The sequence below is a fragment of the Chroicocephalus ridibundus genome, chromosome 7 (genome assembly GCF_963924245.1).
Source record: "Chroicocephalus ridibundus chromosome 7, bChrRid1.1, whole genome shotgun sequence".
NCBI lineage: Eukaryota > Metazoa > Chordata > Aves > Charadriiformes > Laridae > Chroicocephalus > Chroicocephalus ridibundus.
In genome coordinates this window covers 46,570,407-46,583,498 of record NC_086290.1, presented here as the reverse complement: position 1 = coordinate 46,583,498, position 13,092 = coordinate 46,570,407, and the positions used below count along the sequence as shown (strand labels likewise).

Here is a 13,092-nt window from a genome sequence, read left to right as displayed (position 1 = left end):
CCAGGGACTCTCCCTCCTCATCAGGGAAGATCAAGCGCTAAATCATCACAGCAGTTTAAATGAACGGTGTGGAGGTACCACCGTAAAAGCACTTAATTTCATTCTTGGCTTGCTAATCTGTTCATCCACAGCAAGAAAACTCAGGTTTTGAAAGATGGGAAGTAAAGAGCAGCATCCCTTGCGTCCCTGGACCCACTGCAGCCGTTTGCAGAGCAGGCTCCCAGGTTTCGGCTCTCCGGCATCTGGCAGCAGCAGATGGCATCACTGCACAACACGTCTGCTCTCGCCAGCAGCCATGAAGCCATTCAGAGGATTATATTTTTTGGTCCATGTTTGCTAGCTTCATGGTTTCACCCCAGCCGGCAGCCAGAACCGAGCAGCGACTCGCTCGCTCCCCCAGTTTAGATGGCGGAGAGAACTGGAAAAGTAAGAAAAAAACTCATGGGTTGAGATAAAGACAGTTGAATAAGTAAAGCAAAAGCCGCACACACAAGCAAAGCAAAACAAGGAATTCATTTGCCACTTCCCGTGGGCAGGAAGGTGTTGGGCTGTCTCCAGGAAAGCCGGGCTCCATCATGTGTAACGGTGACTTGGGAAGACAAATGCCATCACTCCAAATGTCCCCCCCCCTTCCTCCTTCTTCCCCAGCTTTATACACTGAGTATAACGTCCCATGGCATGGAACATCCTTCTGGTCAGTTGGGGTCAGCTGTCCCGGACGCGTCCCCTCCCAACTCCTGGTGCCCCCCAGCCTGCTCACTGGTGGGGTGGGCTGAGGAGCAGAAAAGGCCTTGAGAGCTCAGCAACAACTAAAACCACCCGTGCACTAACAACAGTATTTCTCATCCCAAATCCAAAACGCAGCACTGTATCAGCTGCTGGTAAAAGTGCTAACTCTATCCCAACCGACACCATGACAGCTAGCCGTTAAATCCCTTCTTTTTAAGCAATTTCTTTCTCGATGACAAGTTGGTGATTGTCCAACTGACATTGGTCCAGTGCTTATGCACATCTGTTTTCCTTTTCACTCCTGTGCCAGTCAATGGTCCCATTGTGTCTTGAGAGCGTTTAGGAGGAAATTGGGACGTTGCAGGCAGGTGACGTGGTTATATTGTGCCTGCCGTGTCCCACGTTGTCCGTTGGGCTCACAGGGGGACAGAAGACATGCTCTGAGGGGAGAGAGGAACTACCCCAACACAGGAAGGTGCTGTGCTGGCTTACCAGGGGGACAAGATGAGGCTTCTGCTTGTGGTGGGAGACCCTGGGGTCAGCTCTGGTGTGTCGGGAAGTCTGATTTCTGGTAGCTGGTGCTCAGGGAGTCCCACCAGCCTCGCAGGTCCCCTGGCCCCAGAAAGCCTTGGGAAGGGGCTCAGCCTCTTGACAACGGTGAGATGTTTCTGTCTTGTTGTTCAGAGCAGGAGCACTTTGCACAAGCTCCCTCGGCCCATTCCTGCCCCCAGCTGCCACTGGGGCTGCAGGGTCTGGTTTTCTGCCAGATGGGTGTCCGCATTGCTCCCCGTGGCATTCCTGATCACTGCTGGGTGCCTATTCTCTCCCTGCAGAGCACCACGGTCACGACCAGCAGGGGTGGGACGTGCTGCAGGAGCCTTGTTCACATGACGAGGCTTAAACCGCATGGGATAGGGATTAGGACAGTGCAAGGGCTAGTGGTGACCTTGGATTTTTAGTAGGGGAAGAGACAGTGGCCTCCTGGTTTAATGGCCAGATGCAACTCTGGGATTTCTGCATGGAAGCAGAAAGTCCGTCCAGGCTGGGAAAAGAAAGGCTGAGAGCGTCCCAGCCTTTGCTGACCATCTTTCTTTCCTTTGTACACGGTGGATTTTAATTAATCCCACATTTCAGAGCACCAACAGTCGCTGGCAGGGGTCAGGAAGACCCTTTTCACCTGCTCCATCCCCTCTGCAGGCAGATTTGGGGTCAGGAGGCAGTTTCCCACAGCAGGTGGTTGTTACCGGCTTGCTCTGCTCGGCAGCAAATGCCAGCCCAGGTGCTGGCTGCTGCTGGAGGGTGCAGGAGAGCATCAGCGTCCTCCTGCTCGCTCTGCCCCACACCAGTGTTCCGTCACCTCGGTGGTCTCATTTATACTGGTGCGGGGATGGTCCCTGCGCAAGTGAACCCTTTGGGGTTCAGCAGTGCCTGCGTGGGTCCCAACAACAAGGGTGGGAAGAGGGACACATCGGCCACTGGCTCCATCTGACAGGGGAAGGGGAAAGCAAAATCCTTGTAACGGGCCTGGATGAAAGGAAATGGAAGTGGATCAGCCGGTGTAACATCTCCCAGAGGCAGGGGCTACCCTTTCACTGCTCAAAATCCTGGAAGAGCCTCAAATTCCCCAGCAGTGTCAGAGGAAAGGACGAGAGAGCTGGAGCTCCTGCGTGAGCACAGGCAGCGGCAGGGGCAGAGCAAACTGGCCAAGCAGTGGAAGGAAAGGATGACAGTCAGAGGAAAGATCACCAAACTTGTGGAAAACCAAATGCAAAAGCACCTGGCTTCTGGATTAGGTTTCAGCAAGCAGCGAAGTGTTCATAAATGGCGCTTTTTGATATCTTCACCTGCAGGCATTGAAGCCATTGAAACCAAAAAGGAGGAAGAGGTTTCTGCATCAATGAGGTGGAAACCCAAGGCCCCTTTCTCCTGGGGAACGTGGAGATAAAGTTTATCAGCTCTTACAAGAATTTCTTTCTTGTCCATACTCAAATGATATTTGAGATCAATCTTGCCAACACATTAATATTTGCTTTACACAAACTTAATCCTTTTTTATAATGCTAGAAATAGGCACCGAAAGTGACACATTCATCGCAGTAAAATTTTATCTGTGTGCACAGGTACACGGCAGCATAAAATTTCGCGATTTCTTTACTCAGGATGTGCTTTGAGATTTCTTCTGGGAAAAGAAAACAGCGCTCACACCTTCACAGCTGTGAGACAAATATTTCCCATCTTGCAGATGCTCCAGAGGCCAATAAGGAAAAGAAAGAAGTCAAGGAGGGGAAGGTAGAAATATCTGCTTAGAAACAAATGTCCATAAAACCAGTGGAGAACAGCTTGCTAGTAGCATGCAGCAGCTGTTCGATAGGTGCACACCGACACAAAGGGGTCCCAGTGTTGGGAGCTGGAGCTGCCCGTCTCCTGCTCGCTGCTCAGGCCGCCCCTGCCCTGTGCCTGCGCCCTGGGGGGGCAGGGGAGGCTGCTGGGGGCTGCTTTGTGTCGACACTGGGGCAGCTCCACGCTGCCGTGGAGCCGCTCAGCCACGTCTGGGTGGGCTGCGCTGCCAGGAGGTGCAGGGGAGGTCTGCGAGCGCAGGTCCACCCCAGCAGTGGTCAACAGCTGTGGGTCCACGGTGTCTGTTCGGAGCTCTGAAAGAGCATCCTCTGCTCGGCGATACCCCGTCTCGTGCGTCAGGCACCCCTGACTTCTCAGGCAGGAATCCTCTGAGTTTAGCATGTCTTTGCGGCCACCTTGGGGGCCTCAGCTGTGGCATTTATATGGACCTGTCATGAAACAGAAATGCTGGGAATGTGACAACATCCCATCCCTCCCCGGGGAATGGTCCGAGTGTCACATCTCTGCAGAAATGAGTTATAAGGGAAAATGTTTTTGAAACATCCTGTAGCAGGCATGGTATGTGGGGACAAAAATCACCAACTTTCTTGATTTGCTTGTTAACTCTTTTGGAAATCCTGTTTATCTCCATTTGCTCTGCTCCAATGTCTGAGCTGCAAGTTAGTGCCCAAGAGTAACTCTGGAAGAGTCTTGGGGTAACCTGGACTTCTCTGTGCAAAAATACAACTCGTGTTTCACCTCCACATTCTTCTCAGCCTTGCTGGGGAAAGCCCCTCCTGTCCCGAAACTCTTGCTCTCTCAGTAGGTGACATTTTGCAGCTGCTGAAATTATTGTCATTTTTCAAATGTGAGACTTTGGAAAATGTTTTTCTTTTTGCAGTATTTTTTTTCAACCATAGCTCAAAGCTGGCTTGGGCAAAAACTGGCATTTGTCACCGTAGGTTGTGCTGTGGATAGCAGGGGCCTCGCACGGTGGTGGCTGGTGGCACATGGCTGCCCTGTGCAGCAGACATGCTGCAGACCCCACAGTTTCTGTGCTCTCAGTTGCAAGAGGCAGGAGATTTTCTCAGCACCAGATGCTCCCTGAGACTTCGACAGAAATAGTCTCGTGTTTCAACTGGTCCGGTCTCTTTAGCTCCATTCCTGACATGAGCCCCGGACATGACAAGCTGGACAGTTGCCACCATTGCTTGGTTCTGCTTCGTGCCCCCAACTGCTATTGAGCCATGCAGCGCATTTGCTCCAGAAGAAAGCAGGGACATCCCTGGGCTCTTCCACGGTGCTGGTTTGCTTCATCCAGTTCCTGTCCACGTCGGCAGGGATTCAGCAGGAGGGACACCAGGGCCTCTTCAGCTGTGCAAAGAGCGGGGCTGCATCTCCAGGGTCGTGCCCTGACAGGAGGGAGCTTAGCAAACGTCTCCAAACACCCGTTGGTGGCATATCAAGAAAATGTCCTGCTTGACACATGGGAAGTGTCCGGATGCCTTTGTTGCTCCTGGGCTGTATTTGCTCAGGTCCTGATAAGGGCTCTTATCAGACCTTATCAAGGTCTCTGCAAACAGGGTCTACCCAAATGTCCATTGAGGTTACAGCCCTATTACCAGCAGCTCATTAACACGCCCCGACACAAGAACGGGACGGGACCAGCAGCAGCGGTGTCAGCTGCACTCCTCCCCTGGCACAGTGCGGCTATAAATCTTGTGACTCAAAGCGTATCTGCAGTAACTTTCTGAACTTCCAAGTGTCCCGTTGGAGTCAGCATGGGTGAGTGTGAGCGTGGGGAGCAGGGCAGGGTGGGTTCCCTGGCCTGTGGACCCTCAGAAGCAGCGCTGGTGGAGGGGGGTGTTGAGAGCCTTTCCGCTGGCAGAGCCATACGTTTGCTCCTGTGGACGGAGGACTTCCACAGAGGCAGGAGATGACACAGGGCACAAAGCAGGGACAGACTCAAGGTCCATGCTGCTTCTCCCAGGGCAAGGGAGGAGGTTTGAGAGGGATGGAGCCCCCAACACAAGAAGGACATGTATCTGTTGGAGCAGGGCCAGAGCAGGCTACGAGGATGCTCAGAGGAGCCCCTCTGCTGTGAGGACAGGCTGAGAGTTGTGGGGGTTCAGCCTGGAGAAGAGAAGGCTCCGGGGAGACCTCAGAGCCCCTTCCAGTCCCCAAAGGGGCTCCAGGAAAGCTGGGGAGGGACTCTGGATCAGGGAGGGGAGCCATGGGACGAGGGGGAAGGGTTTTAAACTGGAAGGGGGGAGATTTAGATGAGATGTGAGGAAGAAATTCTTGTCTGTGAGGGTGGTGAGCCCCTGGCCCAGGTTTCCCAGAGAAGCTGTGGCTGCCCCATCCCTGGAGGGGTTCAAGGCCAGGTTGGACGGGGCTTGGAGCAACCTGGTCTGGTGGGAGGTGTCCCTGCCCAGGGCAGGGGGTGGCACTGGATGACCTTTAAGGTCCCTTCCAACTCAAGTTGGAAATGCAGGTCCCTGGGTCTGCCCTCAGCGCAGCTCTCTGGGTAACATTAGGGCAGAGGAGAGCTCTGGAGGGGTCAGGTGGAGGGGGAGAGGGAACCTGTGTGCTGCCCTGTCCCAGAAAGCGGGGAGCAGAGGACGGTCAGACCAGCGCTGAGTCCTACTCGATGGGTGCAGACCTGCTGGCTGTCCTGCAGACCTGGTCACTGCACTGCTCCGGCTGGAGGGACAGGGGATCTCTGCACCTCGCATCGCTGTGAACGCAGTGGGGAGAGCTTCAGTGAGGCTCAGGGTCCAGGCAAAGCGAGGGGAGGTCTCTGCAAACAGGGTCTACCCAGGGCTGTGCTCAGGAGGAGGAGAGCAAAAACCTACCGAGGGAAGGTCAGAGTGTCCTTTCCCCATGCAAACGGGTCAGTGGGGGCAGAGAAGATGTTGAACAGAGAAAAACATTGGAGCTACTCATCTCCTTGTAGTACCCCTTTATCCCAGCAGAGCAGGGATGGTTCAGAGGAAAGGATGGGTTCATGTCTAGCAGATTGTCACTGCACTTTGATTCTAGCCCAGCAGAGGCATAAATCTAAGTGTAAATGTGTTAAAAATGTAAGATTGAATTTAGTGGTATATCAAAAGTGTAGGTTTCCAATTGCTACCTAAGGTAGCACATTGTGGGGTGTTCAAAATAGAGGAACCATTGGAAAAATCATCCCTTTCCAGAAGTTTTACAATCCAACACTGCTGTAACCGCCAGAGGTGCAGCAGTGATGCCATCTTTAAACGAACGCTCAGATTTTAATCTTGGGATAACTATTATTATAATTAAGTTGAATAACATTATTGTTTTTAATTGATTACAGCATGTTTTTTTTTTCCTTTGGATTTTCCAGAATATAATGGAAAGTCTGAAAAAATACCATCTAACTGTTTAGTGAGATGGAGGGGCAGAAAATATTCTGCAAGGTTTCTGTTGAAGTTTGTACTTAAAGATAAACACTTTGGTCAAGTTTCTTGTGATTGCTTGATTTTGCTCCCCAAATTTCCTGGGCACCTTGGGTTCTGGTACGAATCTTGGGGACAAGAAGGAGTCCAGCTACAAGGTTCATGTCAGAAAGGTGACCCCGTGCCATCCTCACAGTTTTGGGGTGACTTGCAGCTGTTTCACCTTACTGCTGCTCCTTCCCCGTTGCATGTTTTGCCCTGACAGTGGGATGCTCTGTTTGACTCTCATCTTGTCCCTTCCTCCTCCAGCTTCCTGGTGTGCTCCCCTCCTGCTCCTTGCCTGTGTGTTGGCCCTGCCTGCCCCACATCTCACCAGGACCGTCCGAAGAGAGTCTCCCTTCAATCAACCGGTCTTGAATAACACCAAGTCTGCTCGGAACATGTTAGTGGACGGTGGGTACATGGAAGGTCTCCATCTCTGCCAGCAGGACACGGCTAGGACCACCCCAGAGCGGGCTGTCAGGGAGGGCATCTTCCAAACCCCTTCCAACCCAAGGGTCAGCAGAGCCCCAGCATCCCTCAAGAGAGATACATGCCCCAACATGAGTCAAACCCCCTTCCTCAAATATCTGGTGAGTGCAGGCGTGGGACCTTGCAGTCACGGGCCTTTCTGCTCATGTGTAGGTGTGGAGAAGTCCAGGGGGTTTGCTCTGATCCTCTCCCAATGCCAAGGCTGTCCCTCCCCACACATCCCCTGCCCCGCGGGAGGACGGTAGGGACAGTCAGTGGGAAAGATGCAGAAGAAAAGAAGGGTTCTCCTGCCACCAGCATCCCCAGCTGTTTTTCTTGTCCCATGGCTAAGAACTAGAGAAGTGGTCTTCTCCCGTACAATACCCTTGTCTGAGGGTACTTCACCAGACAGCACTGTTCCCTGTCTCACCCTCTGCCTTGCTCCTGGGGTACTCACAGTCCCAGGACAGTGCAACACAGTTCCTGCAGTGGTGGGAGAGGACGGCTGATGTCCACTTGGCTGAGGGGACACATGGCAAACTGATGCCCAGTCTCTGGGGCAACAAAACCCCCAAAATAGTTGGAAATGGAGAGTTCAGAAGACAAAGGCTCCTTTCCCAGGCAGGAGCACAATCACAGGTGTAAAGGGCCTGTATCTTACTTCATGGACTCCACTTCTTGAGCCAGAAAGTACCTCTTGATCTGGGCTCCAGCTGTCTTTGGTGTCGTCTCCCACCATTTCCAAATCTCCTCTCTACTATTCTTTTCCATGTTCCAGGTAAGGTCCGGCTGGTGAATGGCTCCAATCAGTGCTCTGGACGGGTGGAGGTTTGGTACCGCAATGAGTGGGGAACGGTGTGTGATGACAGCTGGGACATGAGAGATGCCTCTGTGGTGTGTAGGCAGCTTGGCTGCGGAGATGCAGTATCAGCACCAGGCAATGCTTATTTTGGAAGAGGATCTGGGACTATCTGGCTGGACGACGTTAACTGCAATGGGGAGGAAAAGCTCCTCACTCAGTGCTCACTGCGGCCTTGGGGAAACCACAACTGCGGGCACAACGAGGATGCAGGCGTTGTGTGCTCAGGTGAGGATGGCATTTGCATGATCTGTGCTCCTCAGGCAATCCAGGTCTCATTAACGTCTTGGACTTGTCTTGCAGAACCAGCCACAGGAGGACTCTGGAAAGCGCTCCAGTCTTGTTGCACAGGTTCTTATTAAATCACCCTCTCTCCTGCCCCAGGTTGGCCCAGGGACTGCAGCGAGATTCCCACTGGCAGCCCCAGTGGCGTCTACGTCATCCAGCCCACCGGCCTGCACCCCATCGTGGTGTACTGCGAAATGAATGTGGCGGGCGGGGGCTGGACAGTCATCCAGAGGAACCGTCAGAGCACGGAGATCACCTGGGCTGAGTCCTGGAGCACCTACAAGTACGGCTTTGGGAACGTGCGCACCGAGTACTGGCTGGGCGCCGAGTACATCCATCAGATCTCCAGGCAGAAGGTCTACCAGGTCAGGTTTGTCATCTGGGATGCCACAAACACCATGAAGTTTGCAAACTACAGCCTCTTCAGTGTGGAAGATGAGTCCCGCGGCTACCGGCTGAGGCTGGGAGCCTACTCAGGGACAGCGGAGGATGCCATAGCCTCGAAGACTCCCTATGCCAACCATGACAATATGAAGTTCTCCACAAAAGATCGGGATCAGGACATTCATAGCGGGAACTGTGCCTCCAGCTACGGGGGCGGGTGGTGGTACTCAGCGTGTTATTCTGTACGGCTGAATGTGAACGGAGCCATAACGTGGGGCAGCCTGTGCAACGGGAACTGCAAAGCTTCTGCCATCCTCATCAAACCATCTCCCTACTGCTAGGGCTTCATTGCTGCCTGTCTGCCCCGGCATGTGGCCACACCAGTGTCCTGCTGGACCCCTTTGCTGGGGGGCACGGAGCAGGTGGCCGTGGGGACACCCAGGGCTTCCGAGAGATTCTTTTTTCCCCTCTTTTGCAGAGCTCCTCTTCTTCCCTTGCTGGGTTCTTCCCCTTTGAGCTGTTTTTATTTTAATTGCATTATAATCAGACTAATACATTGCAAATCCTGTACTTCCGAAACGTACCTGCTCTGGAGAATAAAATGTGCTTTAGAAACATAATGCCTGGATGAGTGTCATGGGAAAACATTCTTATTCTCAGTTGTATAAATAGTCAGTCCCTTTCTCTTCAGGGTTTCTGTCACCCCCTCATTAGCTGGGGTGGTGGAAGGATAGGATTCCTTATTTCCTCGTAAGTCTGAATTAACCCCACTAGCTGGAGATGTGGCCTTGACACCTACAACTGGAGAAGTGTTTTCACCCACACTGGCTCTCAGTTCAGTGGTTGGTAAAACCTCTGGTAAAATCCTGTGTCTAAAACAACACCTACAACACACAAATACCTTCTCCGTATCTCCATCATGTTCGTACAGGCCAATAGGAAGCAAGCAGCCACGCTAGGGCAGTGCCAGGTTTCTTAAAAAAAAATAAATCTGTGGGGTTGCAGGGGAAAATATCAATGCACTGGGCATCCCCCAGTGCTCCCGTAGTGCCCAGTGCTCCCAGTACCTGTCCCGACAGAGTCCCACTACAGGTGCTCACACCGTTGCCGTGGGCGGTTGTGCGAACAGAGTCCGGCTCACTGCAGGAGAGATGCCATCCCGAGCCCCGGGTTCTCCCTGGCCAGCCATGTCCTGGCCACCCGACATCACCCGCTCCAGTGTGGGAAAGCACTGGCCATGATGCAATGCTCTCCTGCCTGCACGAGCCCCGTGGCCCCTGGCCCCAGCTGCAGGGGGAGGACTGTGGGTCTGCCCTGCTCACCCTGGGGCTCCCCAACCCCTGGGACCTCAAAGCATCACCCCTCCAGCACCCAGCACTGGGCTGACAAGGGACCCCGGGGACTGGGGACAGGGCTCTGAGCAACCTGATCTGGTTGAAGATGTCCCTGCATGTTGCAGGGGGGATGGACTAGGTGGCCTTTAAAGGTCACTTCCAACCCAAAGCATTCTATGATTCGATGACCACACCAGGAATGGATCCCCCGTGGCATGAAGCCCCCTCCTGGTGACCTGACGCCCCTCAGGGGCACCCTGACCCTCCAGCCCTTGCTGCAGGATGGAGATGGGGCTCCAGCTCTCCCAGCCATGGCATGGAGCAGAGCAAGGAAAGGGTGAATCTCAGATGGGGGATGCAGCAAATGGGACCCACCCCGTGCCATGAACATGGTGTCCCCCAGCATCCTTCACCGCCCCAGGACCTCGACTCTTCGTGTGTACGTGTGTGTGCAGTGTCACGGCAGCAGGTAGACACAAGGCAGCAAAGTCTGGCTCCAGGGTTTATTGCAGCTGATTTCTCCCACCATGGGTAGCAGAGCTGTGGGGCATGTGGGGCCCGGGGAGGGAGCAGGGCCCGAGCAAAGCAGGAATAGACCGATTGCACAGGGAAGGGAACTTGCACCGTTTCCCCCTCCCCAGGACAGGATGGGCGCACCCACCCCAAACCAGTGCCTGCGTCCCAGTGCTGGCCAGCACCATGGCACTGGGCGAAGCTGCCCGCATGCCCAGGGCTCCGGGCGATTGCTCCTGAGCCCCGGAGCCGCTGTCTTTCAGCTGGTGGTGGTGCAGGAGCTGCAGGCAGCGCAGGACGTGCACTGGGGCTGGCGCAGGGCTGTTGGCAGGCGTGGGAAGGGGGCACTGAGCTGGGGATGGGGCACTCCCGCAGGCTCCCGGGGGGGCTGGGCACTGCAGCATGGTCAGCACACGTCTGTGGGTATGACCAGGATGAGGGAGGATGCACAGTTGCTGCTTGGGCAGGTTCCTGGCCAGAAGATGTACCTCTTGCCATTGAGCAGGACGTTCTGGCACTTGTCGTACCACCAGCCCCCGTAGCTGTTGGCACAGTTCCCGCTGTACTGGTCCTGGTCCCTGTCGGTTGTGCTGAACTTCATGTTGTCGTGTATGCCCCCCTTCTTAGGGTAATAGCTGGTCAGGTAGTCATCCCCATCACCAGAAAACCGGCCCAGCCTCAGTGGGTACCCACTAGCCTCACTCTCCACCCTGAAGATGTCGTACTCGGCGTAATGGGTGATGTTGGCTTTATTCCGCACGATGAAGCGGACCTTGTAGGTGCCCTGCTGGGTCAGCAGGTGCAGGTACTGGGTGCCCAGCCAGTGATCGCCTCGCATGTTCCCGAAGCTGTACTTGTAGGTGGTCCAGGACTCCTCCCATGTGATTTCGGTGGTGTAGGTGTTTCTCTGGACAACAGTCCAGCCCTTGCCTTCGGTGTCCATGTCACACCACACCACCCGTGGGGGTGACCGTGCTGGCTGGATGATGTACACCCCGCTGGGGCTGCTGGGAGCCCTGCGGCAGCAGATCAAGCAAGACATGAGGGACCTGTACTGGAGGATTGGCTGGCAGGTTATCGGCAGCTGTACTGATCCTGCTGATGCTGGATCCCAGTGGAACATACTGGGAACACCTCTCATTGGCTGGTGATGAGAGGGAAGAATTGCCCTTCTTTGCAGTTAGGTTTGAAAGCAGAGACCTGCTGTCTCTGTGGCTGCAGGCATGAGGACACTTACACCCAGCACCTTGGAGCCTGGCCATGGGCAGCAATGGGCAGCTCGGCTGCACCCAAACTTGGCAGCTCAGCGGCTGTCCCCCTGGCACCCATATTCATAGAATTGTAGAATCGTAGAATAGTTTGGCTTGTAAGGGACCTTTAAAGGTCATCTCGTCCAACCGCCCTGCAATGAGCAGGGACATCTTCAACTAGATCAGGTTGCTCAGAGCCCTGTCCAACCTACTCACCTCTCTGGTAGCCGGCCACATGTGCTGGGCTCACGCAGAGGAGAAGCGTCGCCACCACAGCAGGCAGGAGGACAAGGCCCCTGTGGAGCTGACGTGTCCCAGCCTGGTGCCCTGGGGAGGAAAGGGCCCAGCACCGTCAGGATCCCCAGGCAGCCCCCTGGCCCCCTGGGAACTCGGACGAAGGGAGGCAGAGCCAAGGGGCACAGGCAGGACCAGGGGGCTCCTGGGGAGGTGGGAACCGCAGCTTCGGTGCAGGCTCTGCCCCTGCAGGGGTGAAGCAAGGTGAGAAATGGCCTTGTCACCCTCCTGATCAGCCCCTTCCAGGCACCAGACAGAAACCTGCAGTCACATTTTCTCATGTTTCTCCTAAATGTGGTTTGTTTTGGTTTTTTTTCCTACAGGTCTAGAGGTAAAAGGATATTTTTATGGGAAAGAAGTAAATCTGTGTTAAGTGCATTCAGACCACAGTTCAAAGCCCTGCAGCTGAGTTTGGTGTATAAAACCTGGTGCTCCAGGTGCAGAGCATGCAGTTCACAGGGACACAGGAAACAACCCAGCAGCAGCAACAGAGAACTAAAAAGAAATGGCTGGGTGGAAAGAAGAGCAGTAGGACGGACGCTGGACATTCTCATCGGCTCCCGCCACCGCGGTCCCCCACGTCTGGCACTTAGCTTGGTTGTCTACTTGCACCCCCCAGAGCCGCAAGCGCTGCAGAAAAGGAGCTGTGAGGAAGAGGAGAAATCACCCATCCTTGTGGTGCGGCTGAGCGGATGCTGGGAGCCTGAGCAGTCAGTCCCGCTGCTCTCAGCTCCATGCTGGCCTCTGTCCCTTTATACCCGGGTCTCTCTGTACGCACCTCCTCTGCATGAGGGTCTCGGCTCCCCTGTTTGCATGGACACAGTTAATCATTGTGTGCCCATCTGGTGCCTTCTCTTTGCTCACGATTACACAGAGAGGCCCTAAGGTGTTTTTTCTGAAAAAAATAAAAATAAAGTACTCCAAACCTCACAGCTGTGGGGCACTTATCAACTGTGATATACTGGACCTGCCCAGGAGTTAAATGTTTCTGGAGATCTACCAACTGCTGCAGGGCAATAAAAGAGCTGAAGGAGAGGGGGAAGGCAAACAGAAGAGAAGGAGTGTGAACACCAAGGGCACGGGGAAGACTTGTATCATCCAGAGATCAAAGAGGGTAAAACCTCTGGGCAGTGGTTTGTCAACAGTTATCAGCTCGCAGCATGTCACAACACTTC

At 54.2% G+C, this 13,092-nt stretch overlaps 2 protein-coding genes across 2 annotated transcripts; one reads left to right on the top strand and one right to left on the bottom strand.

Annotated features, from left to right (window-relative positions):
• The first annotated feature begins 4,847 nt into the window (after window positions 1-4,847).
• LOC134518397 (fibrinogen-like protein 1-like protein) lies at window positions 4,848-8,867 on the top strand. Its single transcript, XM_063341139.1, has 4 exons — window positions 4,848-4,851; window positions 6,795-6,938; window positions 7,774-8,082; window positions 8,239-8,867. The coding sequence occupies exons 1-4, from the start codon at window positions 4,848-4,850 to the stop codon at window positions 8,865-8,867; spliced, it is 1,086 nt and encodes a 361-aa protein (XP_063197209.1).
• A 1,912-nt stretch (window positions 8,868-10,779) lies between these two features.
• LOC134518396 (fibrinogen-like protein 1-like protein) lies at window positions 10,780-12,748 on the bottom strand. The gene is made up of 3 exons (XM_063341138.1): window positions 12,676-12,748; window positions 11,840-11,950; window positions 10,780-11,477 (listed from the first exon to the last, which is right to left on the bottom strand). Exons 1-3 carry the CDS (start codon window positions 12,746-12,748, stop codon window positions 10,780-10,782), a joined length of 882 nt encoding a protein of 293 aa, XP_063197208.1.
• Window positions 12,749-13,092: the final 344 nt, after the last annotated feature.

What these genes read in the sequence shown, in the direction of transcription:
- LOC134518397 (XM_063341139.1), top strand. An exon ending in TCGGAACATGTTAGTGGACG is followed by an intron (nt 6,939 to 7,773) that starts GTGGGTACATGG and finishes TCCATGTTCCAG; the next exon opens with GTAAGGTCCGGCTGGTGAAT. An exon ending in TGCAGGCGTTGTGTGCTCAG is followed by an intron (nt 8,083 to 8,238) that starts GTGAGGATGGCA and finishes CTCCTGCCCCAG; the next exon opens with GTTGGCCCAGGGACTGCAGC.
- LOC134518396 (XM_063341138.1), bottom strand. Translation starts at nt 12,748, where the DNA reads ATGATTAACTGTGTCCATGCAAACAGGGGAGCCGAGACCCTCATGCAG. An exon ending in GTGCGTACAGAGAGACCCGG is followed by an intron (nt 11,951 to 12,675) that starts GTATAAAGGGAC and finishes TTTCCTCCCCAG; the next exon opens with GGCACCAGGCTGGGACACGT. An exon ending in TGTGGCCGGCTACCAGAGAG is followed by an intron (nt 11,478 to 11,839) that starts GTGAGTAGGTTG and finishes ACTGGGATCCAG; the next exon opens with CATCAGCAGGATCAGTACAG.